The sequence below is a fragment of the Erpetoichthys calabaricus genome, chromosome 17, assembly GCF_900747795.2.
Source record: "Erpetoichthys calabaricus chromosome 17, fErpCal1.3, whole genome shotgun sequence".
Taxonomy (NCBI): Eukaryota; Metazoa; Chordata; class Cladistia; order Polypteriformes; family Polypteridae; genus Erpetoichthys; species Erpetoichthys calabaricus.
Window position 1 is genome coordinate 44,040,100 of NC_041410.2, and position 27,797 is coordinate 44,067,896.

The window sequence follows — 27,797 nt, forward strand, 5'->3', positions numbered from 1 at the left end:
CGGGAAACCGGTGGGGTAGTAGACCTTTCAGTGTCACTTTAAATTAGGTGTCGTTGATTACAAAGTCTAAGTCAAAGTGAACTTTTGTTGTCATCTCAACCATATACAAGTATACAGATAGACGAAATTGCGAAGCTCAGGGTCCACAGTGTAACAACATGACGTGCAAATAATAATTTAAAAATAGAATTAAAATTTAAATTTAAATTAAACATAAACAAGACAAGACATTGTGCAAAGACAAGACAAAGAAGTAGCAGCAATATCGATGTGTAAGATATGTAATATAATAAATAATAGATATAGATAATACAGAAATGATCAGTGTGTGATAATAGTTGTTTAAGACATGTGTAAACAATGACAGGTCAGAAGGATATCAAGAGTGTCAAAATACTTAAAGGTCAGTATGAGATTTTCAGTTCTTCTCTACCTGCACACTCGTCTTTACAGGACAGTGGCTCGCATGTATAAAAGTTCTGTTTTTAAAGGTGGTTGAGGCCGTGTGGAAGGGCAGGGTGCAGCCTGGTGTTAAGTAGTCTAACAGCTTGGGGGTAAAAACTCTCCTGCATCCTGGCAGCTCTGGCTTTGATGCTGCAGTATCTTCTCTTGGATGGCAGAAGTGTGAAAAGTCCATGTGAGGGGTGTAAGGGGTCCTGCACAATGCTGCAGGCCTTGCGGACACTGCATTTGTAAAATATGTCCTGTAGTGAAGGGAGAGGCACCCCAATAATGTTCTCTGCTGTCTTCACTATCCTTGGCAGGCGCTTGCGGTCGGATATGTGGCAGTTGCCATACCAGACAGTGATACAGCTGGTCAGAACACTCTCAATGGTGCCTGTGTAGAACATGGTGAGGATGGAAGGGGGAAGACGTGCTCGCTTCAGCCGCCTCAGGAAGTGTAGTCTCTGCTGGGCTTTCTTGATTAGTGATGATTACCATGTAATTACCTGTATAATTAGAGAGTAACTATGTGTTACTACCTTGTACATACAGTATGTATATAAATTGTGGAGTAACAATTACAATTGAGTGCTTAATAACAGCATTACATTGTGTAACACAGTAAATACAAGGTAATAACACTTTGATACATGGTAAGTGCAGCGTAATTAAGGTCAACTAATCCAAAGTGATAATCAACCTTTCTTGATGGAATACTGCAGTCAAAAGTACCTGAAAAAATTTTATGCTAATATAAAAGCACCATATTTCATTGGAAAAGAAATACAAAATCTGTTCTGTTGAAAATTGTTTTAAACACTGTTAATTCATATATTAGTTAATATTATGGCTCACTGAGATTCAAGGAATTTATTGGGTTTCAATACATGTTTTAAAATCAAATTGCCTCAGATTTGTGTAAATAATTTACAATAAATGACATATCTGTATTACTATGAATGCATTCCCAGTCATTTCTGAATAGGTTCATAACTTAAATTAATGTGTCTGGATTTTGCATCAGCCTTCAATATAAAAATGTTTTTTTTCCCCTTTTTTTCCTCTTAAAGTACATACAGTCACATTGTTCCTCAACTTGCTGGCATGCTTGGCATTGTTCATAGTTAAGGCTGAAAAAGGAGTGGATTTTGGTTTGTCCATTTTGTGGTTTATCCTCTTCACCCCTTGCGCTTTTCTCTGTTGGTACAGACCTGTTTACAAAGCTTTTAGGTGAGTCTTTATTTTCAAAATTTATTAGATTATATTTTTAACAGTATTCTTTTATATTTATATTAAATGTAAATCAAACTTGCAAACATATTTTACTATTTAGTTGGGACTATAATTTATATAGCTACTTCAGGACTACGGTCAAATGACTCTGGAGGCACAGCAGAATTTCTTGCTTTTCCTGTACTTGGGGCATAGGGTCAGGACAGAGCCAAACATGAAAACTCCAGCTTGTCCCTCATCTGAGAGACCAGTTTTATCTTATTATCTTTTTGGGACCACAATTTAAAAGCATCATTCAAAAAGCTAAGACTATACATTCAAGCAGTGTTTCTAGAGTGTCTCTTTTGGCTTCACTGTGTGTATGCAGCCAGTTGCAAATGCTAAAGAAAAAATACTGAAACAAGAGTAGTAAATTATAGATGAAGTCTTGATGAAGAACTATATAATGTCCATCAGCTGAAAATGGTTTGGAAAACAGTAAAGTCAATAGCTTCCCATTGAAATTATATCCGCTAACAAGTAAATATGCAAAGCCTTTACATACAGTTACTAGATCCCACTTAATTTCACTACAAAAATTTGAAGGTTTACTACAAAAAAGCGAAAGTGGATTTCATTATAAGGTGTGCTATATTGAACTAAATTCTAGAGATTCACACTACAGAACATAATGAATAATTACGCAAGTTTTTGTATCGCCAAAATGATCAAGAGGAATGGAATATACAATCACTGATGCTTAAATATATTTGCCTGCAACTTAATCCTTACAAAGTTTGCTTTGAAATGCATTAAAGAAGCTACCCATATCAATGAATATCTCACATCCATCCATCCATCATCCAGCCCGCTATCGCCTAACACAGGGTCACGAGGGTCTGCTGGAGCCAATCCCAGCCAGCACAGGGCACAAGACAGGAACCAATCCCGGGCAGGGCGCCAGCCCACCACAGATGAATAGCTCACATCACTAGTATATTATCAGTAATGAAAAAAGTTAGGACACCAGGGCAAAATGGAAATAATGGATCAGGAGATGATATAGTAAAAATAAAGTCTTAACGTGCTAGCTCAAAAATCCAGAACATCAAAAAATAAGTTATGAATTCCCAAAAGCAAAACCAAATTTGTTGTGTAAATAACACATATACAACCCTGTGTATTAAGATTTTAATGTTAAATGCTTCACAAAGTTTTTGAGTTTATTGATAGCATACCACTGTCTTAAACAGGAAATTATCCATGAGGTCACACTATAATGTCTTTCATTCGCATGGTAGCAACAGCCCAAGTAGTCATCAGCAATTTGACCGTGGTCATAAAGACAACGTACAAAATGGCAGTGTCCATGAGATATTAAAAATAACCTCAAAATAAAAGGGAGATTACAAAATACAGTAGATTCAGAAAGTATTCAGATCCCTTCACTTTCTTCAAACATTACTGTTTTATAGATTTAATTTTAAATGGTAAATTGCCATTTTTGACTAACAATCTGCACTCAGTTACTGATAATGACAAAGTGAAAACATGTTTTCAGCAAGGTTTGCAAATTTATTAAAAACTAGCAAAATACCCGCGCTTCGCAGCGGAGAAGTAGTGTGTTAAAGAGGTTATGAAAAAGTAAAGGAAACATTTTAAAAATAACGTAACATGATTGTCAATGTAATTGTGTTGTCATTGTTATGAGTGTTGCTGTCATATATATATACATATACACATATACACACACATATACACACATATACAGATATATAAAATATACACATATATTTTTTATATATATATATATATATATATATATATATATATATATATATATATATATATGTACACATACATACATACATACATACATACATATACAGACATAGATGCACTTACAATAACATAGAAATCAATATAAACAACATTAACATCATTATCATATGAGAATATGAAGTAATATATAAGAAGCACATTTCATATAAATATAAATTATTAAACAGTAAAATCTTCTTCTATAATTTGCTACCGTGGCTTTTCATTGGTCTGTCCAGGATTTTAAATCACCTGTAGCTTGCAAACCGTTTCACCTATTGACTTGAAATCTGGTACACATATAATACGTCACGTCTGCTATCCGCTTTATGGGTGATGATTGTATTACTCTTTTTATGTTTATTTTATTTTAGAATCAACTCCTATCTGCGCACACCAGGGCGGCCGTGGGCAGATGCGTATGGTGTATTCACTCCATGTTATCGTGCATTGCGCTGTCACTGGTATTTTGATAAAAGAATTTGAACAATATATAAGAAGCGTATAAATTATTAAACAGTAAAATATTAACATTTAAGAAGTAAAGTTACATTGAGTACTACTGCAGTGCCTTCGGGTATACCTCATTTTTTGTTTGCCCATTACATGCTTAAATGTATACATTTTTTGGTGTACCTACCCGAGAACACGCGACATATAACCGAGCATGGGAGAAGCATGGATTTTAAACACGCGTTGAGTTCATCTGCTGGTCTCCCTCGTGGAATAACTGGTAATGTTTGACTAAAATGTACAGCGAGTAAAACGACATTACCTCCTTTTTTTTTTTTTTACGATCTCTGAGATCTTGCTTTTTTCGGTTCAAGGCTTTATAAGCTCTTTTATGTGCCATGGTGTACTTAATAAGTACTAATTATCCCAAACCATCATCTTTGAATGTTGCAAGACTTTCGCCTTGTATGTAGATCGGGGTAATTACATTCATTGCATTCCTAGTCTGAATCACAATCTGATTGTATGGGTGGTTACCTGGCACTGTAGGGTTGCCACCCGTCCTTTAAAATATGGAATCGTGCCGCGTTTGAGAATGAAATTGCGCGTCCCGTTTTGAATCAATACTGGACGGGATTTATCCCGTATTTTTTTTATCATTTTTTTTTTAAAGCAGCGTCTCATGCAAATCATCCCACACGCATTTTATGAAGATGCCTCCTTTCCTACTTTTGATTGGGTAATACTTGATGTCATCGTTAGTTTGATTGGTGTTTTTAACTGTCCACTGAGGAGGGCGTGTCTTTTAAGTACAGTCTGCAAAGTGTTGGCACTGAGATGTGGCGTCAGCGCCATACTTGAAGCCCCTAACGTTGCGGTGAGCAAGTCGGCTAACATCCGCCATGTGCCGTCTTTCAGTTGCGAGAAGCAGATCATAGAATGGTTGAAACTGTTGCCCCTAACGTTGCGCCACGGCGTGTGGTTCGTTTATACCTCGTGTCTTCTCATTAAACTTTTATCTCGCGAATATGTTATTGCAATCCGCAGCGGGAGCGTTTCTATAAACTTAATTTAAACTTACGTTTTACACCGTGCTTTGTTTCCCTTATGAACATGCTTGTATGCTTAACTCGCTCCGTTCTCAATTGTTTAATTAATTTTTTGCTGTTCGCTGTTTGCGGCTGTTCCTCCATTTCCCCCTACTTCGTTCTTTTATCTCGCGAATATGTTATTGCAATCCTTAACGGGAGCGTTTCAATAAACTGATTGAAAATAGTTTTGCATTTACCTTTTTAGTAAAAGGTGAGCTTTTAAGCCTGAGAAATCACCCCGTAAATGCACACGTTTAATTGCACATGTGTTAATATGTATGCTTACACAGTATTAAAAGACAGTCAAAAATTAACGTCATTTACCTTCGTTCCCGCGTGTGACTCGTGCTGTAAATGTCTTCCTTGTTTTTAGTTCACGTGATTACGTAGGAGGCGTGATGACGCGATACGTGACTCCGCCTCCTCCATTACAGTGTATGGACAAAAAATATGTTCCAGTTATGACCATTACGCTTTGAATTTCGAAATGAAACCTGCCTAACTTTTGTAAGTAAGCTGTAAGGAATGAGCCTGCCAAATTTCAGCCTTCCACCTACACGGGAAGTTGGAGAATTAGTGATGAGTGAGTCAGTGAGTGAGTGAGTCAGTCAGTGAGGGCTTTGCCTTTTATTATTATAGATCAAAAACTGATATCTCTCATTTATGTAATTATTCAGACACTTTGCTGTGTCTTCATGGCTTTCTTTTATGTAACTTGTCATAGACACGACAAAAGAACCACAAAAAGGTTTGGGGCAGCCACCCATATATTATTCCTGGCTGCAAAAATGGATATTAATAAGGTATAGTTGTGTACAGACTGGAGTCCACAGCAGAACTGATTTGCTAGGACAAAGATGGCGGCTTTAAGGGAGCACGGAGGAAGTGACATCATCCATAGGGCCTGAACCAGAAGTGGCATCACTGGGGCCGGAAGTGACGTCATCAGTGGGACCAGAACCGGAAGGGGTGTCATTGGGCCCATGACCGGAAGTGCCTTCATCAGTGGGGCCGGAAACGGAATTGACATTGTTGGGGCCAGGCGGAATTTCACGTAACTGGTCTGCAGAGAAGTGAGAGAAATACTTTGTGCACTCCACCACCAACCTTGTCTGGCATAGAATTACTCTCATTTAGGCCCTTTAACTGCCTCCCATGCACACATGTGTGACAAACTATATGTTCAGGAATATCACAAAACTCTCCTCTCTGAAATTTATGACAAAACAACATGAAAAAGGAACAGGGACATACCAGCTCCCAGTATTTTCACACCATAATTAGTTAACCTGTTCATGTTTGTCTACAAACCAGTCATTAGAATGGGGGGATATGCAGCTACTGGTCATTTTCTATCAATCCTTATTCTTCCCATGCCTTTATTAAGTTTACATTGACAGGAATTTCTTTTGTAGCTAACCACATTTTTCCAGTATGCTTTATTTTTGAAATGACAAATTTTCTATAATCCTTATGCAGTATGCCTTTTTGTTTAAAACATTTTTATATAATCCACTGTTTGATGGAGAGCACTTTATTTGTCCCCTGGGGATATGTGGTATTTTACAGAAGCTCAATAAATAAATAAATATTGTTATTAGTGCTGGGCAGCAATTAAAATTTTTAATCGCAATTAATCACATTATTGTCTATGATTAATCACAGACAATCACATTGTTATGTCCAAAATTCAATAATGAACTCAAAAGTAGTGCATTGCGTGTTTTTGGTTTGCAAACACTTTAAACAAATAAGGCGCTTTTTAACAGCAGTATTCCCTTTACATAGCAACAGTTAAAATACTTCTTGTAAATCTCAATTTAAGCGTTAATATAATCAAATCAAATATAAAACCAAAGCTATGTGCCACTGCCAGGGCATTACCGTTTTATCTAGTTTATTATAGAAAAACAATTTGCTCTCAGTCCAGAGCCACAATCACAACATTATAATATACACCTTCTGAGCAACAGCAAGTTAACATTTCTAAGTCTGTTTTCTTTTTTTATCTGAACAGATACCAGCAGAAACATTTTTTTTTTATCATGGAGCAGCATAAACAGTCTATGTTCAGTAGCAATCTCTTTGAGGGCTAATATTTTTTCTTAAAAAACTCAGTTTTCTGAAAAGTGCACAAAGCAATGGTGTCACACATAAATCAACATAAATTATCTGTTGCTACCTGTTGAGCCTGCTGTCGGCCCCTGTGTGCAGTTTGCTACATGGGGCCAGCAGTTACATTCTTGCTCAACGACCAGCAGGAATGCACGGTGAGCTGGCTGGCTGGCTGGCTGGATGTCTTTGTGAGATGCAATATTATTTGTACCTCCTGTCATCGAAAGTGTCGGTCCTCCCAGGCAAACGTTGCCATAGGTGCATCAGCTACACGAACATGTTCAGCACCACGATCAGCTGGGGACCAATCAGCTAATGCCGGTACCTCACTTTCGTTTTCGATCTACATCTCCATATCACTTGCATGAAAATCGGAGTCTGACAAATTAGAGTCCGATTCAGTGATAATACGAAAAAAGTCATCCACTGATTATTTTGTTTGACCACTTTGGTCAAACTTTTTCACTTTGGTATTTCTTCACATGCCATTTTAGGAGCTGTTTGCTCTTCGCTTCTCATGCTCGCGTAGGGAATCGAAGTCAAATCAACAATGCTAATTTTCCTTCTAGCAAAAGCGTATCGAAAAGTGCTGTAACAAGAAGATCACTGATTTCTATCGATCGCTAGCGAGACTGAGGCTTTCAAAATAATAATAATAATAACAAAAACTGTGTTAACACACGATAAAATAATTGTCTGCGTTAATTAATTAGATAGATACTTTATTAATCCCAATGGGAAATTCACAGATTAATGCATTAACGCAATAATAACACATTAACTTACCCAGCCCTAATTGTTATATTATGAAAAATTATAAACCCCATTCTCAGATACACAGCAGAGTGACTAAAAAGAAAGAAAACTTGGCTAAAGACAAGATGAGCAGTCACAGTCTAATGAGTCGCAAGTATTTGTAGCAGTATTCCAGCTCGAGATCCACACCCTAAATAGTGACCAGGCATAGCGTCTTTTTGGTGTTTTGAAAGTCAATAACCAGTTCCTTGGTTCTCCTGCTGATACATTGCAGATAATCTTTTCTGTACCAAGAAGTCCTCCACCTGACTCCCATACTCTGTCTCAACCCCCACCCCCCATTAATACTGTTTTATATCCTGACATTTACTCTAAAATGAAACCACTCTCTACATGCTAAATTGAAAATTTATAGTAATGTTACATTTTAAGGAGATTATGTATTTTTCTAACATTTTAATTATTTTTGGACACTGTCAATGCAAATCTTGTTATGTCAGTGTTTTCCAATTAATTTAAATGCACATACATTCTTCTTACGTGAGAGCTAAATTTAACATGAAAAAAGTGTAGCCATTACACATTATATGCAAAAACTATAATGCCGTCATACTAGAGATACCCTGCATTTTACCTTTCAAACTTAGTCAGATGAATAATCCCTTTCTGTGTTATCACATTTTGTCAGTAGTCCCTTCCATACATGATAGATAGATAGATACTTTATTAATCCCAAGGGGAAATTCACAGTATAAAAAGCGCTCGAAGTTGAGTACTTGAATAGACGAGTCTCGGCGTGTAAAAATCCATGCCCACGTTGTAAAAGTAAGTGTGTCCAGGGAACAAATCCACATAAAATAAAGTGATATGAGTGATCAATAAATAAAAATAGAAAAATAAGAGTAGAAAAGTACACATGCACATACAGTCATACACAGAGCTGCTGAAAAGGCTGCCACTCTCGGCGGCGCTGAAACTAGGTATGTGACCATTCCAAGACTTCATTGGGTTTTGGTTTTTCACACACTCTCCCTCCTGATGATTTCTTAAGTCAGTTGTGTGGAAACATGAAAGTAACATTCCAGGTAAGGGCTTGTGTATCCCGAAAGGTGTGTGACCAGATGTCACAGGTGGTTTTGTTTTTATTAAGAATCAATACCTTCCGTCTTTCAGAGTATACTGCAATCGCAAAATCGCAAAGATGCATTCAGGACATTTACATTTTTTATTGGAAACTGAATTAATTCTGAACACTTTGATCACGTCATCACTTAGTCTCTGCGTAAACTGAAACGCATTTGACTGCTTCGATTTCTCCTCATAGTTCATACCTCTTAGTCCCAGGATTCTGCCTAGTTGCTCTTCCCTGGATTTCTCAAGAACTTGTTTATCTTTTCTATAATATAGAGACCAAAGCTGTACATAATACTCCAGGTGTGGTGTCACTGGTGCATTATATAATTTAACCATAATCCTTGACTTGTTTTCCACACATTTGATATGTAACTTAACCTAACCTGACATCCTCTTAGCCTTGATTACTTCTGGATGTAGATAGTGACATGTTATGACAAATGACTCCTGGGTCCTTTGCACAAGAGGTATTTTCAGGTGTCATTTGTATGATAATACGTGGCTAGTTTCCTTTTTTGTCAGTTTTTTTTTTTTTTTTTTTTTTATGAATACTTCTTGTAACTGCTAAAAATCACTCAGTGAATTTGTTGATTTTGATGTCAAGTGGGAGGTAATAATAATTTGAACAGAAATGCTGAACAGTAGATTGCGCACTTCTGCTGCTCTTATCATTAAAAGAAAGTTAAAGAAAAAAAAACCTGTTTAGGTGGAGTGGGATTTGCAGCAATATAAGTATACACCCACAGACTTTTATTTATTCTAAACTTTAAAAAGCATTATTAATAAGATCATGGTTCTATTATACAACAGAACTTGAAATATTGTTATCTGTTATCAGTAATTTGAAATTGTTAATCAAGGATTTTTCCTGTATAACCTAGCAGCTGTTTTTAATAGTCCTCAAACACACTTTCATCAAACACAAGTTTCACACTTTGAAGAAGCAGAACCGAGGTTAGGGAACAGGGGACATTCAAAACTGTGCTTGGCCACAACCAGGTTATAGTAGCCTATTATAAAGAAAAAATAAACATGTAGCTGCATTGAGTATCAAATGTCACACAGATGGTCACATAGGATGATGATCCTTTAAACTTATAAACTAAATAAGATCTCTAAATTTACAAACTTAAGACACAATACTAATTCATCACCTCATTCCATTCTATAAATGAAAGGTCTGATTTGTTCCTCTCAGAACTCTTTAACTGAAATGCACATAAACAAAACTAAGTAGGAAGACACACACGTGCATTTCTAATGCAACACCAGTGAACTAAAAGTTTCTGTAATAGACATAATTCATCTTAGTTCTGTGCGGTATACCAGTTCATACCAAAAACCGTTTTTTATTTTTGTTATGATACGGATTTTTCTTATACCGAAACACCGGTTTGAATAGCCTAAACAACATTCGGAATGTGGCACAGCGGGAAACTGTTTAAGGGGAGACCTTTTTCACTGGTGCACCACAAAATATGCATGCAACAGAGTACATGCGTTAGTGGAGGTACTGAGCGGTGAAAATGGACAGAGAACGTTCTGAAAATGAAACTGTAGTGGACAATAAAGTTGAACATGATGACACAGAAGAACTTTTGACGAAAAAAGGTGCCGTGTCTGTAGATAATTTGCTTTTAAAAGGTTGGATGTGGACCATTATGTTCAAATTTGTGAATACTGTTTCTATACTACTGGATAATACTGCAAGCCAAGTTGTACTGGTTTTATTTTTTTATTTTTTTCAATACTGTGTAATGTACCTGGTTACTGTGTAATAGTGTGACGATGCCGGTCCCCTACACTCCCTCTTCCCACATGGGAGTCTGTTGAACCAATACCGTCGATAGTTATGACCGAGATGAGCTGAGAAATCTCATTGAAGCCAGGGGATGGTGGAAAGTGCTCAAGTGCTTTTGTTAAAAACAAAGTAAAACCATAAGTGTCCATTGTGCAGTCCAGAAAAATTCAGTACCCAAATAAATAGCAAATCTATAAAGCCAGTGAAACGTGGGGATAAAATCCATAATAAATAAATCCGCTAAAATGCAGTCTCTCTCCTCGCCCGATCGCAGCACACCACCTTCTGTCTCCACGGCTCACCCTTCACTGGCGGAGCCCATGCAGCACAAACTGCTTTCTGCCAACCCCTGTTTTGGCTGCCGCCACACTGCGCAGCCAGACCGTCCGAGGTCGACACACCTCCCGTCTTCCTTCATGCTCACTCAGTCTCTCCTCAGATCCATTGGGAGGTCTTACATTTCGCTCGCCACACTCTACACGCTTAATCAGTGGGGTGAACCAGCCCCTAGATCGCCTAAGCCTGCACTCCCTCACGGAGCCATAGCTCGTGCCGCCTTCTCCTTCCTGGTGTCTGGATTGTCTCCCATGACTGCCTTTTCCCATCTTTAATCTCCTTGTGTTATCTTTTCTTTTTTCCTTCCCCCTATCCTGCCGGCCCATAAATATATGTCTCCATGGGCACATTGCCTTATTCACACGCCGCAGTAAGCCGACGAAGCAATTGAGAATGATCGGATGCGACTCGCCCCAATCACCTCATCAACTCCCCACAGTCATACAGTCATGCAGTCGCGCCCATGGAGACGGACACGGCGAACTGGATTTAAAAACCTGACCCTTTTTTTTTTTTTTTTTTTGAAGCCGCGGACCCACTATACCACAAATAGCATTATAAATGCAAGTTGCAGTTTTTTTTATTTATGTATATACTGTAGCTTAGCTTGAAGCAAGGTCCATACTAATGCAATCTGCCTTAATGACGGTTCAGTTGCTAAAGATATCATCACCAAGTTGCACTTGTTTTATTTTATTGTGGTGAATACTGTGTAATGTACCTGGGCTTGAACTTTTGAAGTAATAGTATTATTACTGGAAGTTGCACTATTATTTATTTTATTGTTATTATTTATTAGTTTAAATATTATGCAGTTTAATGATGGTAAAGTTGTTTAAAAAGTCACTTTAACGTGTCAGTGGACGGAGATTGTTAACATTAACAGAAAGTGTAGTTGGTTTACAAAAAATATTTACCAATTGTTTCTTTTCTAAGACATGTTCAGTGCAATACAACTTTTAACAAGCACCTCTGGATATTTTACTAAGTCTAAATGCCTCTTTGGATGGTTGACAATTTGTTTTCAAAATTTTAGTTTAAGTTGTTTGCAAAATTTGTTCAGTAAAAAGGTTCTATATTTTGACAGCAACTGTCATGCAATGTGATTCCTTCTCTTCATTAGTGCCCCACTCCTTGAAAACTTGTCACTTTATGGAGCCATGCAAACCTGAATTAATACTTGTGTGCACATTAAAATGTTTTTTTGTACAATGTACAATTCTACATGGAATAGGTTATTCTTAGCCAGTCTAATGCAATAATTGCAGTGGAAAATGTGGTTAACTCATGCATGGGAAAAAAATACCATTGAATACCGTGAAACCAGTACAGTTTTGAAAAATACCGTGATATAGAATTTTGGTCATACCGCCCAGCACTACTTCACCTATACTTAGGCATTTTATCATCTTGGGGCTGTCTACCTCATTTTCATCTTGTTCATAGATAGAGTATAGATCAGTCCCAAGGCTGTTTTTCAATATTATTGTTCATAGATAGAGTATAGATCAGTCCCAAGGCTGTTTTTCAATATTTATGGTTCATCATAGCTGACTGTTTTTGGAATTAATACACTGATAGGCAACCTTACAAACTGACAACCCCACACAATCCTCAACTATCAAAAGCGATGCTACACTTTACCAATGCAAACTATGTTAATTCGAATCTGTCCTGTTAGGCCTGAATGCAAAACAAAGCAAAAAGTAAAAATAGTTCTGTTTAAAAGTGGAATTGAAATCCTTAAATCAAGTCAAGAAAGAAAAATATTCCTGTCTTATATTTTCTAAACCCACTTATTTCAATACAAGTTCATATGAAGGCAGAGACTGTTGTGGGAGGTTAAGGTATAAAGTAGAAAATCAGCCCTGTACGTGGCTCATAATGTACTCTTGTGACTTCAGGTTGACTGAGTAGAGGAAGTGATGTACATAACTGGTATGTCTTTGACATATGGAAAAAATTACTGTCTTCGTGTAGTCTACAGGGCAGGGTGATATTCCAGAGCTTTGGAGTTATGAGGCAGCAATGTTAATCATTGGTTCCATATTCCAATTTTTTAATAATATTACAAGATTTGGAAAAAATATTTCCCACCATATTAAGGTGCGCGTGTGTCTTTGTATCCTGTGATGAACTGACATCTTGTTTATGGTTGATTTCTGTTGTGTGCCTAACATTTTAGTGGTAGGCTGTGCCCCTCCAATTTTGAATTGCAAGACATGGGTATCAACAATGGATGAAAAAGGTGCGAGAGGTATGGAATACGAGGTACATCCCTTTCCTATGAGATTGTTATTTGCCAGGTTCTTTATCACAGAACTTGATTTACAAGACCATTAACATAAGTAATCCTTAAAAGATAAGTTTGGTAGTTTTCATGATGAAGTTATTTCTTCAGAATCATGATATATAATAATTTACCACATGAAAGTGTATTCCTAAGTGAAGCATTTTGAATTAAAAAAAAAAAAACCTTGATCCGTCCTTGTGTTTTAAAATGGAGCAGACAGGGCTGGGATCCAATCATGAAAACGAACGCCTCAAAACTCATCAAAAAATGCATTTTATTTGTATAATGAAGACATCTGTTCATATGTTCCTGTGCTCTCAATTAAACTCGGGTTTTATGAGTTTAAAACTGAATTCCAGTATTACTCCAACTGTAGCTCTACTGCTGTCTGTTTCTTTTCATGTTGTTTAAGTGTGTGTATGTGTGATATATAAAGTATTCAGATGTATAACTCTGACTTCTAAACTATTTTTTTCTTTTGTCTACTGTAGGTCAGACAGCTCCTTCAATTTTTTTTTCTTCTTCTTTGTGTTTTTCTTCCAAGTTGTTGTATATGTGATACAAGCTGTTGGAATCCCAAACTGGGGTAACAGGTGAGTAACTTCAGAGTATCATACTTAAAAGTATTTTCAGATATTAATTGTATCTAAGTAATGTTGGTATATATACAGGTGCTGGTCATAAAATTAGAATATCATGGCAAAGTTGATTTATTTCAGTAATTCCATTCAAAAAGTGGAACTTGTATATTAGATTCATGCATTACACACAGACTGATGTATTTCAAATGTTTATTTCTTTTAATATTGATGATTATAACTGACAACTAATGAAAGTCCCAAATTCAGTATCTCGGAAAATTAGAATATTGTGAAAAGGTTCAATATTGAAGACACCTGGTGCCACACTCTAATCAGCTAATTAACTCAAAACACCTGTAAAAGCCTTTAAATGGTTTTTCAGTCTAATTCTGTAGGCTACACAATCATGGGGAAGACTGCTGACTTGACAGTTGTCCAAAAGACGACCATTGACACCTTGCACAAGGAGGGCAAGACACAAAAGGTCATTGCTAAAGAGGCTGGCTGTTCACAGAGCTCTGTGTCCAAGCACAGAGAGGCGAAGGGAAGGACAAGATGTGGTAGAAAAAAGTGTACAAGCAATAGGCATAACCGCACCCTGGAGAGGATTGTGAAACAAAACCCATTCAAAAATGTGGGGGAGATTCACAAAGAGTGGTGCTTCAAGAACCACCACTCACAGACGTATGCAAGACATGGGTTTCAGCTGCCGCATTCCTTGTGTCAAGCCACTCTTGGACAAGAGACAGCGTCAGAAGCGTCTCGCCTGGGCTAAAGACAAAAAGGACTGGACTGCTGCTGAGTGGTCGAAAGTTATGTTCTCTGATGAAAGTAAATTTTGCATTTCCTTTGGAAATCAAGGTCCCAGAGTCTGGAGGAAGAGAGGAGAGGCAGAGAATCCACGTTGCGTGAGGTCCAGTGTAAAATTTGGGGTGCCATGTCATCTGCTGGTGTTGGTCCATTGTGTTTTCTGAGGTCCAAGGTCAACGCAGCCGTCTACCAGGAAGTTTTAGAGCACTTCATGCTTCCTGCTGCTGACAAACTTTATGGAGATGCAGATTTCATTTTCCAACAGGACCTGGCACCTGCACACAGTGCCAAAGCTACCAGTACCTGGTTTAACACTAGAATTACCAGAGCCTACGAAAAAACTCGTAAATCCGTCCCACCTTAAATCGCGTCTTAAATCCGTTTGCACCTCTCCGCCAGAGTCCTTTGTCATCTAAATGTGCTGATAAAGCTACTAGCAGCCAGCTATTCCACAAAATGTAGGCATAAACTATATAACGTATGAAGCCTGAAGTCCATATATCAAAGAAACACTTTCACAAAAGGTACAAATAAAAGAACACGTGCGCCTTCATTCAAAAAAAAAAACCAAAAAAAGCCGCGTTAGCATGCCACATTGACACTCTTATTACAACTGCTGCAGTGGCGTAATGGTATCAGCGCCTGACTGGGAATCAGAGGGTGGCGAGTTCGATTCCGCACGGCTCCACTTCGAGAAATTAACTGCTCTTATTCTTACAATTTTAGAATAACAATATAAATTTGATTTCAGTCTGTAACAGGCGGTGTAACTTATGATACTGGTAAAGGTTAGCTTTTTTTTTTTTTTTTTTTTTTTAATTCACTTTTCATTCTCGCAGTCGCATTCAGAATCAATCCATACAACCCCATCTGACACAGCTGGTTTCACATAAATAAAAGTGCACTTTTATTCAAGACTATAACCGAAGAATAAAGAAAGCAAGTTACAGTTGGTGGTTGATATGACAGCTTGCGTGGTGCAATGTTAAGAACTGCTGATTTCCGATCCGTGCTATATAAAATCATCACATTCAAATATTAACAGTTCCCACACACCCAAGGTCCGCCATTCCTACATTTACAACATGTGTACTTGTTGCAGTGTACACACCTCTCTGTGCTATGGTTCCTATTACAGTGAATGAGCACCTGACACTGTACTTTCTTCCCTGGGGGAAGCTGAGGTCTTAGAACGGAAGTTTGTTGACGCTGTATCATCTTTTCTTTTTCCATCGCCTTTTCCTGTAAGAAGCGACGACGAAGTTCCTCTGCAAGGTGAGCCATGAACACTCTTCTTTTCTCAGCGGACCCCGTGCATGCCTTATACAGTACGTGTGCGTTCATCGCTGCTAGGTCAAGGATGTTGTACAACACAGCAACCGGCCACCTGCGTGTTCCTGTGCGCACTGAACAAGCACGCGCCTTCTGGTCCATGATGTCAACGCCACGCTGGGGAAAAAAGAAAGACAAATATATGTGACATTTTGAAGAAATCATTTTATCACCAGAAGAGCACCAGAATACTTCGTCACACTAATATTTTTTTCATTAGCATACCTTCATGTGGTTGTAGTCTGTGACCGTGTTTGTTTTTTTTTTTTTTATCTTGCCCAATCTCCACATCATGGTGCATTGTGCTGAGAATGCAGACAGACTTCATCTTTTTGGGCACATACACTGTCAGCATGGCACTGGGAGATCTAAACACCAGCGTGGAGAATTGTTCGTGTACTGAACTGACTTTAGCTGCAGGTGGAAGTTCCCGTCGCACTTTATTCATGGTGCCAAGCAGAGTTGCATTGCGGTGCAGCAGTCTATTAGCCAGCGAAAGTGACGTGAAGAAGTTGTCTGTTGTTACGGTTCTGCCTTTGTCCAGAAATGGCTCCATAAGCTTTATGACCACAGACTCGGAAAGTCTTTCTCCCGTGGGACGACTGGGATCTTTTCCTAAATAAGGAGTGGCATTGCACATGTACTTTGTCTCCAAATCTGCCGCAATCCAAAAAGGCAGAACCATAACAACAGACAACTTCTTCACGTCACTTTCGCTGGCTAATAGACTGCTGCACCGCAATGCAACTCTGCTTGGCACCATGAATAAAGTGCGACGGGAACTTCCACCTGCAGCTAAAGTCAGTTCAGTACACGAACAATTCTCCACGCTGGTGTTTAGATCTCCCAGTGCCATGCTGACAGTGTATGTGCCCAAAAAGATGAAGTCTGTCTGCATTCTCAGCACAATGCACCATGATGTGGAGATTGGGCAAGATAAAAAAAAAAAAAACAAACACGGTCACAGACTACAACCACATGAAGGTATGCTAATGAAAAAAATATTAGTGTGACGAAGTATTCTGGTGCTCTTCTGGTGATAAAATGATTTCTTCAAAATGTCACATATATTTGTCTTTCTTTTTTCCCCAGCGTGGCGTTGACATCATGGACCAGAAGGCGCGTGCTTGTTCAGTGCGCACAGGAACACGCAGGTGGCCGGTTGCTGTGTTGTACAACATCCTTGACCTAGCAGCGATGAACGCACACGTACTGTATAAGGCATGCACGGGGTCCGCTGAGAAAAGAAGAGTGTTCATGGCTCACCTTGCAGAGGAACTTCGTCGTCGCTTCTTACAGGAAAAGGCGATGGAAAAAGAAAAGATGATATAGCGTCAACAAACTTCCGTTCTAAGACCTCAGCTTCCCCCAGGGAAGAAAGTACAGTGTCAGGTGCTCATTCACTGTAATAGGAACCATAGCACAGAGAGGTGTGTACACTGCAACAAGTACACATGTTGTAAATGTAGGAATGGCGGACCTTGGGTGTGTGGGAACTGTTAATATTTGAATGTGATGATTTTATATAGCACGGATCGGAAATCAGCAGTTCTTAACATTGCACCACGCAAGCTGTCATATCAACCACCAACTGTAACTTGCTTTCTTTATTCTTCGGTTATAGTCTTGAATAAAAGTGCACTTTTATTTATGTGAAACCAGCTGTGTCAGATGGGGTTGTATGGATTGATTCTGAATGCGACTGCGAGAATGAAAAGTGAATTAAAAAAAAAAAAAAAAAAAAAAAGCTAACCTTTACCAGTATCATAAGTTACACCGCCTGTTACAGACTGAAATCAAATTTATATTGTTATTCTAAAATTGTAAGAATAAGAGCAGTTAATTTCTCGAAGTGGAGCCGTGCGGAATCAAACTCGCCACCCTCTGATTCCCAGTCAGGCGCTGATACCATTACGCCACTGCAGCAGTTGTAATAAGAGTGTCAATGTGGCATGCTAACGCGGCTTTTTTTGGTTTTTTTTTTTTGAATGAAGGCGCACGTATTCTTTTATTTGTACCTTTTGTGAAAGTGTTTCTTTGATATATGGACTTCAGGCTTCATACGTTATATAGTTTATGCCTACATTTTGTCATTTACTATTAGAATATGAAAAACGTTTCTGTTTTAAAAATGTGTTTGCACAGCCAACTATAGAAATGGAACACACATGAAATGCGTGTATTCCAAATAACGCTAGAATTATTTCCACTGTAAAACTCCACTTCAATCCCAGGTAATCAAATCAAGGCAAGGCTTGAGCTAGGAGAGAAGTTCATTCTAAGTCGGTGGGGGGATGGAATAGCTGGCTGCTAGTAGCTTTATCAGCACATTTAGATGACAAAGGACTCTGGCGGAGAGGTGCAAACGGATTTAAGACGAGATTTAAGGTGGGACGGATTTACGAGTTTTTTCGTAGGCTCTGGTAATTCTAGTGTTAAGGACCATGGTATCCCTGTTCTTGATTGGCCAGCAAACTTACCTGACCGTAACCCCATAGAAAATCTGTGGGGTATTGTGAAGAGGAAGATGCAATATGCCAGACCCAACAATTCAGAAGAGCTGAAGGCCACTATCAGAGCAACATGGGCTCTCATAACACCTGAGCAGTGCCACAGACTGATCGACTCCATGCCACGCCGCACTGCTGCAGTAATCCAGGCCAAAGGAGCCCCAACTAAATATTGAGTGCTGTACATGCTCATACTTTTCATGTTCATACCTTTCAGTTGGCCAACATTTCTAAAAATCCTTTTTTTGCATTGGTCTTAATTGATATTCTAATTTTCTGAGATACTGAATTTGGGACTTTCATTAGTTGTCAGTTATAATTATCAACATTAAAAGAAATAAACATTTGAAATACATCACTCTGTGTGTAATGAATGAATCTAATATAAAAGTTTCACTTTTTGAATGGAATTACTGAAATAAATCAACTTTGTCATGATATTCTAATTTTATGACCAGCACCTGTATGTGTGTGTATATATACATATATATATATGTGTCTTTTAGATTTTTGGGAGGCTTAGACCTTAAGTGTATAGATAATGTTCTCCTGACAGGATTACTGTATGATAAATTTGTCAAATGAGAGGGTCCAGACATGTCTAGCCCAGCAGGCTCAGCCTAAGAGAGCTGCATGGGGATTCCTGGTGAGCTTTGGGGTCAGACGACAAGTAAGAATATGACAGATCCAGGCAGTCAGTTGTACCCATCTCAGTAATACATAATGTGTGACATAAATAAAACACACTTAAATATACAGTGTCCTGTGTTTATTATTAATTTGGAAATTACTTGTTTTTTTTATTTTTGCATACTGTTTGTTTGTATAACATTTTCAGTAGAAAATGTGGTCGAAAAAACTTATTTTGATTGCTAGTTTTATGGAACTTTCCCTGTTTTTTCAGTGTAATTCTTTTTGTTAGTTATTTTTATAAATATCGCTTGAATTTACCATGAAAACCTTAGCCTGAAATGCTGGGTTGCCAGCTGTGGCTGAGTATTTAAAATTAGTTTACATTATTTAGACATAGTAAACACATCTTAATTTACAATAATGTCTTTTTTTTGCATTTACTTTTATTCATGCTTGAGTATTTTAAATATTTTTAGTACAATTTTATTTTAATATCTGAGATAAACTATTCCTTCAAAGCATTTTATTTTCTTGTAGTGGCTGGATATCTGCTTTATCTGTGATAAATGACAACCTGGCTGTTACCATAATTATGATAATTGTGGCTATTTTCTTCACCACTTGTGGAGTTTTATCAATCATCCTACTGAAAACAGTAAGTTCCTGATTGAATATAATAACATGTTCTCATTTAAACTTTGTTTATTGAAAACATGCATACATCCTAGAACCCATTGAACTACAAGTATTTAATTGTTTAGGTATTCATCTGCTTTCAAACCCCACCCTTAGATTGGTGGTTAGATCATCATATATAGCCTTTGAAAATGAGCATGCAAGATACTAAAAAATGTAGTTAAATACATTGGGAGCTTTAAATTAGTATTTTATTTAAAGTCTTCATATAATCTTTTATTTTATTTGCAACAGTCTTTTCATGTATTTGAAAAAATAAAGCATAATTTGTCCCAGTTATTCATCATTCTGTGTAAGAAAATATTGCTCTTGACTCAGAATTGCTATCACTCTCAAATTCAAATTGTATTTGTCAAGTGCAAATTATACATTCAGTACAATATGTAGTGAAATGCTAAGTTGCTAAACTCCAAGACTGTGCATTTAAGAGGAATATAAAGGACAATAATAATAATAATTGACTTTATGTAAACTATATATCATTAAAATCATTATGTTAAATGTTTAAAGAGTGCAATAGTTTGTAGTATACTTGAACTTTAAAATATGGTGAGGCAAGGTGATGAAGGGGCCTTTGCTGCCTCGAAAGCTTGCATTTGTAATCTAGTTAGTTAGCCAATAAAAGGTGTCATTTCACCCTACTTTTTCCTAAATAAACACTGGTTTAGTACTGATGTGCATAAAATAAATTAATTCTAAATTATAGTTATGTATATGTACATTTGCATAGTAGAAAGAAAAGAAAGTGAAGCAACCAGACACCTGATGAAAAATTATTTGTGAAGTCAGCAGCAATTTGATTAAATAATAATAATAATACATTTTATACCAATGGCATTTAAAAATGAAAGAATAAATAAATACATTTCCTGGTGTTGCTAGAAAACATTTGTGGCTTCCTCTCAACTCCCTTTCCATCTCTCATCTTTTGCATTTCCATTACATGGAGGAAATTATCAAAAATGATTCACTGAAGGAAATACAATTAAAAATGTAATCATATGTACAGTAAATATAGTGCTTTTTAACATCATTATCTGTGTTTCAGGTCCTTGTTGCTGAACGTATACATATTAAACTTCAATATAAAGGTTTATTAATTATACAAAAATCAATTGCAGTAGTTTTTATGAGCTTTTTTTTAATCATATATATGAAACAGATGCAACCAAACAATACAATGATAATGAGTTTTGTACACTTATTTAAAAAAAAAAAAGAAAGAAAAGTTGATTGCAGTAGGCCGTGATGAACCTGCACGTCCTGATTTACTATGACAACATTTTTGAATCAACTTACCTAATACCAAGGTTTTATTGTTCTACTGTCATGGCCAAAAGTTTTGAGAATGAGACAAGTATTGGTTTTCACAAAGTTTGCTGCTTCAGTGTTTTTAGATCTGTTTGTTAAATGTTTTTATGGTATACTGAAGTATAATTACAAGAATTCATACGTTTCAAAAGTACCAAACATTCTCTGGAGAGCAGCTTCTCCCAACTATCCAAGAACAGTTTGGTGACCAACAATGCCTTTTCTAGCATGATGGCGCACCAGGCCATAAGGCAAAAGTGATAACTAAGTGGCTCGTGGAACAAAACATTGAAATTTTGGGTCCATGACCAGGAAACTCCCCAGACTTTATTCCCATTGAGAACTTGTGGTCAATCCTCAAGAGGCGGGTGGAGAAACAAAAACCCACAAATTCTGACAAACTCCAAGCATTGATTATGCAAGAATGGGCTGCCATCAGTCAGGATTTGGCCCAGAAGTTGATTGACAGCCTGTCAGGGCGAATTGCAGAGGTCTTGACGAAGAAAGAAGGGCCAACACTGAAACTATTGACTCTGCATAAACGTAATGGAATTGTCAATAAAAGCCTTTGAAACGTTTGAAATGCTTGTAATTTAACTTCAGTATACCATAGAAACATCTGACGAAAAGATCTAAAAACACTGAGCAGCCAACTTTGTGAAAAACAATTCTTGTCTCATTCTCAAACTTTTGGCCACGACTGCAAGTATGGATAGTGTTATGCTGTATCTATTTATTTATTTATTTGTATAAACGATAATATCCTAGAAACTTAGGGTTGCACATTGTGTAGTACAGCTTGTGAGATTAAGAAGGATTTAGTTCTTGTACAGGTGTGTTGTCATTTGGAAGCTCTTTGATTCTTTGCAAAAAGTATTGGAAATAATTACGCTTGAAATTGTTAGTAAAAAGTCAGAGAATAATGGCATTTTTTAGTTTCAATAAAACAGACTATATGCCATGTCATTTTCTAACACACTTAATCTAGACCAGGGTCACAGATAGGACAGTATACATTATAATTAAACACATTTTTAGGTTTAAAAAAAATAAAATTCAAGATGCAAAGGAGTAATTGGTGTCTATCATCCTAGAGTCAATTCAATTCAAAATATTTTATACACATATTGCACATAATAGAATGATAGAGTATTCAGTAGTTTAAAGAAGTGTTTTTTCAGGATTGTGGTGCGTGCGGGTTTAGTTTCCCAGAAGGGAGCAGTTTAAAAAAATGAGTGCAGGGTGGTTGAGGTCTCGTAATAAGGGTGGAGGACCAGCTTTGACACCTGGACAGATTAATGTCCTTGACTGCTGCCAACTGTGTCCCGATGATGTTTTGATCAGTTCTGATGACCCGTTGCAGAGATTTCTTTCCCTGTGCAGCTGGCAGATGCTGTGATGAGTGAGCAGAAAGAAAGTTTGTCAAAGTTCAAGTGAGATGTCATTAGTAAATGTGCTGTAACGCTTGAGTACGGGTGCCAGCTGCTGTGACTATGAGCATAGGTGTTGTGAAGATAGATGTCACAGCAATACATTTACAGGGACAAAACAACCCCAAAATTAATTGCATGTTCCATGTCATTCTGTAACCACTAAATGTTATTGCTGTTTGTAATAAGTTAAAAGTAAAACATGTTTGGAACTTTCTCTGGCTATGGCTTTTGGGACATAGCCATATTAATAACATAAAAACAAAAAATCTATAGAAGTTTAATTATACAAATGCTGAAAAACACAAATGAAATGCAATGATGTAAACAAATGAAAATAATAAACATCTAATAATAATAATACTGTATCCTCCACCACCCTAGGTGAACATAGGATTGGCATTACCCTCAAAAGCAGAAAAAAAAAACACATCTTAAGCTGAGTTTAGTTTTGTTGGCTTGCTACAGTTGTCTGATTTGTGGTTTACTGTACATTTTATTTGTCTTTTCATTGTTTTCAATTTTGTAATTTTTTTTCAGGGTTATTTCAGTTATTTTTAATTTTTACTTTACCCTTTTCTCTGAACTAAATTTTCCATACAGTAGCCCTGTTTCAATTTGTAAATTGCTTTTCAATTAAAAGTTCCAAAACCTTGAAACAGTACAAGATTTAAAAAAACAAATCGCTACATTCAGATCTGATTGAGGCCACCATTTCCACAGGATGTCCTTAAAGAGGAATTATATTTTTGCACAAAATTCCCTTTATTCCTGCTAATCACCTGTTTCAATTCAAAACAATACGGCCTCCTGTAAAAATATTTATTTTGCAAAGGCAATCAATGCAATCCAAGATCAGTCTCTAGGAATGTTTTACTCCTGGGCAATTGTATGTAGTATGTTCAAGAATAAGGAGCTCCAGTGATGTAATATTAGCCCGTGGTGTTAAAAAAAAAATGGAAAAAAAAGATATTATATGTAGAAAAGTACTTAGTTAAGTGCTACATAGTACTTCTGATAAATCCGATTAACTGACGACACTATAACCAAGGCCCATTGTCTTAGGACATTTGTCAGACAAGGCCAGGTAACACACCTAGTTAGAAATAAAAAATACAGCAACTGCACAAACAAGATAAAGATCACATACATTTTTGCCGATTTATATGGTTCTGCTTCACAAAACAAGTTAACCTTTTGTAAAAAAAATAAATGGTAAGAACTGAACTGTTTGGTAGATTTTTTTGTGAGTTTTTATTTGTATATCATTCTTTGCAGAAGTACATTTATGTATGAAATGAGCTACCTAGCACAGCTGTTGAGAGGACTACCTTGAATATGTCCTTATTCCAAATGTCTGTCAATATGGACACTTAGGATAAATGTGAATTGATAATATTGGGTTTTGAACAACGGACCTTGTTTACTAGCTCAGAGTGTTCACCTCCAACGGTACCCCTCTCAGATATCTTGTTAATGTCTACTTTTCCACATGTTTGTTAGTGCTTAGGGTGTCGTAATAAGTTACACTCATTCTGATCATGTCTGATTTCGACATAGCTATAATTATGGGATTAAGTATAATTATTAATTCTGACTTACAAGTGCGTTTAACTGTGCCAAAGCATATTTATTAATTTTAAGAAAGTTTTCAAATTGGTCAGAAAGTCCTTCTCAATGACATTATGTATATTTCTCATGAATATTTCAGGTTCATTCCAAATATAGACGTACAGGTGCCAGCTTCCAGAAGGCCCAGGAGGAGTTCTCCCATGACGTGCTTTCAAACAGAAGCTTTCAGCGTGCTGCATCTAGTGCTGCCTCTTCTGCTGCCCAGGGCGCCTTCCAAGGAAATTAGTGTGGAAGAAAAATGGGGAAATTGTCAGATCTGTCAGATAACTTTATTACTGAGAAGTTGCACTTTCAGATTATTACAATTTCATGTATGGTGTGCTTACTGTACCTGTTGGTTTAATACACGTTTGACTGAGTTTAATGTTAACATAACCCTGTTATGATCAGGCCACATACATTAGTCTGTGAAAGAAAAGTTTTCTTTATAAATCAAAAATTCCATAAGATCATGAGGACTCAATCAAGCAGATATGACTCATGAGAGTCCAAATATGTTCTTTTACCCCCGAGTAACACTCCTTATTCTGATCAGTGTAAAATTCTGTATTTATATCCTTTTTCTTGTATTTTGCTTTTTTCTCTCTCTCTCTCTTTTATACAAATCAGACCAAGTTAAATTTTCATCTTTGTTCACTTTTTAATTATTTGAAGAGTATTGAAGCTTTCAAACTAGGAAGAGCTTGGTTCTTACACTGGGTTTTTTATTAAACGGCCAGCCTTCCACAGTTTCATAGACCTGCAAGTTCCAGTAATAAATGAAACTTTCCTTTAAAGGTTTGGCTGTTCTTTGGTTCACTAAGCTGCCGTTTCTCACTAAGTACTAAGTGACATTGAGAACAAATAGGAAAATCCTTATTTTGATCAATTTGGAAATGATGTCTTCTTCTCCAAATGTATTTTTGTATGAGATCTACAACTGTGATGCTTTTGTAAAAGTTCCCATTTTATACCAAAGGGAAATATCTTGAGGATTATTACAGATTTATCAGCATGTGTTAATAAACTAAAACTAAAGTATTATATTTCTTTTAAAATAATTGCCAGCTTGTCAAGTATCATCTTGTACTGTAATGAAGGATTTTTTGAATGTATGTACTTTAGCTACTATTGCCTTAAAATATAGAATAAAAGACTAGCTTTAGTGTATTTTGACCAACAAATGCTATTATTTATTATAGTCCCATTTTCACATCTAAAATTAAACCAGCATCTGCAGTTGCATTTCTGAAAGGTTCATTGCCAGCATATTTCTGATACTTAAAATTTGTAATAATTCTGTTTGTTACACTGAGTATTCAATTTCTGATCATCACACATTACAGTCGTTTAATTCTTTTGGTATGCAAAGTCGGGAAAGGTTCTACTCCTAGAAAAACGTCGTCTTCACCCATGAATTCATTACAGGAGTTGCTCTGGAGCACACAAACACGGCTTTACATGCGTGTAGTGTTTGTGATTTGTTTTTTCACCAATTGCTTAATGCAAATTTCGGCACATATAAGAAAGCAGCCTTAGAATATTAAGAAATACACTTTACACAATGAGAAAAGAAAAATCTAATCTCTTCAGATTTTTAGTTTATTCAAAGAAGACGAAGCATTTAATTAATGCTGCACATTAGACTTGAAATTAAGAGAAACTTTTTCAAGTTGTAAATATAATTTCCAATCCTAGAAGCAAAATCTATCATTTTTAAAGAATGTATTCGGTGAAGGATTTTTGCTGATCCCATATTCTTGTACAGCGAATGCATCATTTTTTCTAACTGATTATAATAATATTATACGTAACTCAGGTTTTGCGATAATTGTGCCTTCAGTAATGTTGTTAATTGGAAAGGTTACATACTTTTTCCTTCTTTGGAGGAAATGCTCTCACACTGGAGTCAACCTTGTGAAAAGTTTTTAGCTGCAAAACAATCTTGATACTGAGCAGCAGCAGCCTAGTAGGAGTTCTTCATTCTGCTGCAGGCCTTCTTGGCTTGAGGACAAATGAAGTAAATAAAGACATGTAATCATTTTATTTAAAAATGTTTAACTGCCTTAAGGTAAAATGGTAGTATTGTGCTGGGAAAATATGTATGAACAAATTTTGTTTGTTGTTTAGGCTGAGATTTCATCTTTTTGTATCCACACACTGCATCTTTAACGTCTCTTATGTCTTAAAAATGTGTTTTTGGTTTGTGTTTTCTTAGCTGTAGTACAAGGTCCTTGGCATATGGGAATAACTCTTGGCATTGTTTAAATATGTATAATTATTGATTTAATGATAATAGTTCTTATCTGTATAAGGGTTATTTTACATTTTAGTATACTGGGTATTTTCTTGCTGTAATTTAAAACTGTAAATTAAATGTTAATTAAATCAATGTTGTAAAGAAAAAATATGAAAGGATTGTGACTGATCTTGTTGTTGACCACTCTTTCTGAATACGTGAGGCTCTGTTATGTCAGTTGCCCTGAGGCATCAGAGAGACAGTAGAAGGTGTTTGAGGCCTTGTGAGGCCCTGCACATCGAGACCTGAGAGGGCAGCAGGAGCCGTAGGGGTCATCGTAACACCACCAAGGAGAAGGAGCCCCGCTTCAGGTTATCTACCATCCCAGTCTGCTAGAAAATTACAAAGAAGACAAATTTTTCCCTGAGATGTACAGGCCATCCCTGATAAATGATGATGTACAGTACAACAATTGTGAATAAACATAAGCAGTATGTCGATTTTTACCAATTTACTTTGAAGACCTGATTGTTGGTTCATGAAGTACACTGTAATGGTCACCACCTGCAGAAATGCGTGAATGTAGCTTTATGGAAGAGGACGCCAGCCTTGGAGCTGGAGATTTGTAAAATGTGCTAGAAGAGTGCAGAGGAAGAAACGCCAAAGTGAACACTCGTTACTGCTCAGTCACGCTGTCATTGCTGCATTCTGAGTTGTACACAACTTCTAAAATATTAGAAGGAAATACAGTGGGGCTCCAACTGGGACATCACCTTCAGTTAATTTGCTGACACAGGAAGAGATCATTAAAAACATTTAAAATATGCAATATTACAGATTATATTTGTAGGCCTGCCAAAGAGTTCCAACTTAATGACAAGCAAACAACAACGAAAAAATATTCTGTTTATTCTGTTATGTTGGCAGGTGTGACAGGAATGTGGTCTTGAGGCATTTCTAGAGAAGATAATGAACCAATCCTGGACATCTTTAGGACTTTGGGGGGCAAAACCAGACAAAAAGCAATCCTAACTGGAGGGGATGTTCAAATTCCATACAAGACGCTGGAGCTGTGAGATGGCAGCACCAACCATTCCAATGTGCCAGTATAAGTTGGAAGAAAGTGGGGGGCACCTAAAAGTAACCCAGTTTGGAACTTTGACTACAGCGGCAGATTTCCTGAGTCAG

At 36.9% G+C, this 27,797-nt stretch overlaps 1 protein-coding gene across 1 annotated transcript in view; it reads left to right on the top strand.

Moving 5' to 3' along the window:
• LOC114667253 (secretory carrier-associated membrane protein 2-like) overlaps nt 1–26,785 on the top strand; it is a 105,192-nt gene extending 78,407 nt beyond the window's left edge. The window contains exons 6-9 of the mRNA XM_028822490.2: nt 1,515–1,674; nt 13,948–14,049; nt 19,860–19,977; nt 24,471–26,785. Coding sequence (XP_028678323.1) covers nt 1,515–1,674; nt 13,948–14,049; nt 19,860–19,977; nt 24,471–24,617 — 527 coding nt within the window. The 3' untranslated portion in view covers nt 24,618–26,785. The remainder of the gene's footprint in view (nt 1–1,514; nt 1,675–13,947; nt 14,050–19,859; nt 19,978–24,470) is intronic.
• The last annotated feature ends 1,012 nt before the right edge of the window (nt 26,786–27,797 follow it).